The 2112-nt window shown below is 29.1% G+C and overlaps 1 protein-coding gene across 1 annotated transcript; it reads right to left on the reverse strand.

The window, feature by feature from the left end:
• Positions 1–843: 843 nt before the first annotated feature.
• On the reverse strand, positions 844–1477 carry LOC119665199. The gene is made up of 3 exons (XM_038074492.1): positions 1417–1477; positions 1219–1333; positions 844–1151 (listed from the first exon to the last, which is right to left on the reverse strand). The coding sequence occupies exons 1-3, from the start codon at positions 1429–1431 to the stop codon at positions 853–855; spliced, it is 429 nt and encodes a 142-aa protein (XP_037930420.1). The 5' UTR covers positions 1432–1477; the 3' UTR covers positions 844–852.
• Positions 1478–2112: the final 635 nt, after the last annotated feature.

Raw genomic sequence — 2112 nt, forward strand, 5'->3', positions numbered from 1 at the left:
CCTGAAAATTTCTTGGATTGTCAGGGTCAATAATATGGAGCTGTACAGAACAATAAAACCAGAAAGAAGAATGTTAAGAACATATACAACTTAACTTAAACTAATACTTGAAGGTCGTATAGAAGAGATGTCAGGCGAAAATAACTTTAAGAAATTGAGGAATTAAGCACCTTAAATCAAATCTTCCAAATATTAGCTTATTATATTTATCTTTATTTTCAAATTATTACATTATGGTAAGGTGCCTGCATGACTCACTATATATCTCTAAAAACAATCGTAAAAACTATTATTCCGTCATGAATGCCAGCCAGAGTTACATTTATAACTACAGTCATATAATATGGTAAATAAAGGGATGCAACACACTTATATAAAATTATAGCATTAATTAATATATTGCAACTATATATTACCTACTACTATTGTGTTATATGTACTATACTATGTACATCTTATAAAAAAAACTTATAGGTTTTGCTTGGTGTTGTTGTTCACGTTCAAGTTTTATATTCATATAGATCCACGATTTCATGCATGTGTTATATATATGACTTTTTCTGATAATTTCTAGATCTTCATTTCTTTTGTTAGAATTAAACGCAATCCAAGCCATATTAATATGGGATGATTTATCTTCAGGTATATTATTTCTACATCTTTTAATCTTTTATTTTTGACGTAAAGTAGATATTTCCTTAATAAGGTTATAAATGCCATATTATTAAATTAATATCAAATTATTAAATTTTCTTATATGGTAATATTATATATTTTAATATAGCATTATAGTTACGATAAAAATCGATATCAATAAACTTATTAACGCCCGTATATATATTTTTAAAATAATTAACTACAATTTTCTAATATGCAAGGTGTTTGAGCAGTGCCATATAAATTACATATATAGCCAAACGGACAACAGCCACGTACTTCTGTTAGACCACCATTTGTACATAGTGTGTAGCTGGTACGACTCGTACAAGTGAAGTCCCTATCATTCATATTGTCACATACATCACAACGAGAACCGAGTTCACAATCTGGTCTTATTTCAGGTATTGTAATTGGAGAGCATATAAATGTATTTAGAGAAGTACATATTGTAGTATCGGGACAACTAAATGTAAGAGAAGTATCAGCAGTGCCTTAAATTAAAAAATAGTTCATTGAATAAAACATATATGTCGAAAATGTACGTTTAGAGAATCTAACCATTATAACAGACTTGATATTCCGTTTCTGTTACACAGGCAAAACCTTCGTGACTGCACTGATTACAAACTGCAGAGATATTCTCAAAACCCACTATGACGAAAATTACCAAAAACTGAAAATTGAAATAAACAAAAAATTTATTTAGTACTGTTTAAAATTTAAAATATAAATAATAATAAATAATTTCCTTCTCACAAACATTTTTAACATATTATGAATGTGTTTTGCTCACAGTTAAAACCTGCTTTCATTAAAGGTTAAGTTTAACTAATTTCAGTTCTCTTGCTGTGATGTTAGTTTGTACCAAACTTTATGATCGCGTTATTATCTTCTATAATGTGTGGGGGATTAGCACTTGATGCTGGAGTCTATTGTTCTGATAAGTAAGAATGAGATTAATAATGCAAATATGCAAGATTCTGTTGAAGAGTTATTTAACATGATTCCATAAAAAATTGTGTTTTTTTTAAGCAAATAATCTTTTTAATGTGTTTTAACTGTCAAAAAGTTTATTGTTTTTCGACATATTGTTAAGATTGCGAAAATTTATTTACAAAATCAGTACTCCATAACAAACGAACTTTATTACTTTCTTGACTACTACACATTTCTTAACGAGATGTTGACACAGTTCAACATGTCTCTAATATAGGTCCCCGGTTATTGAATAATTTTTAACAACTGCGAAGCAGACGTGCCATAGCCAGACGAGGTGCTTCAGGAAATTACTCAGTATACCTAAATAATCTAGGCATATACCTAGTTGACATTTGCTAAGTTTTTTCTGTGCTGTACTTAATAAAAGATGGAGAGACTCAGTGAAATGTAAACATTTGTATACAAGTTGATTGAGTGCAATAAAGAAGAAATCCAATACTCTAACTGAGATGC

The sequence above is a fragment of the Teleopsis dalmanni genome, unplaced genomic scaffold, assembly GCF_002237135.1.
Source record: "Teleopsis dalmanni isolate 2A unplaced genomic scaffold, ASM223713v2 unscaffolded_contig_3880, whole genome shotgun sequence".
NCBI classification, from domain to species: Eukaryota; Metazoa; Arthropoda; class Insecta; order Diptera; family Diopsidae; genus Teleopsis; species Teleopsis dalmanni.

Bases quoted from the DNA above. Each gene is read 5' to 3' on its own strand.
- LOC119665199 (XM_038074492.1), bottom strand. The intron at 1,152-1,218 runs GTTAGATTCTCT...TTTTAATTTAAG, and splicing joins ATATCAAGTCTGTTATAATG to GCACTGCTGATACTTCTCTT.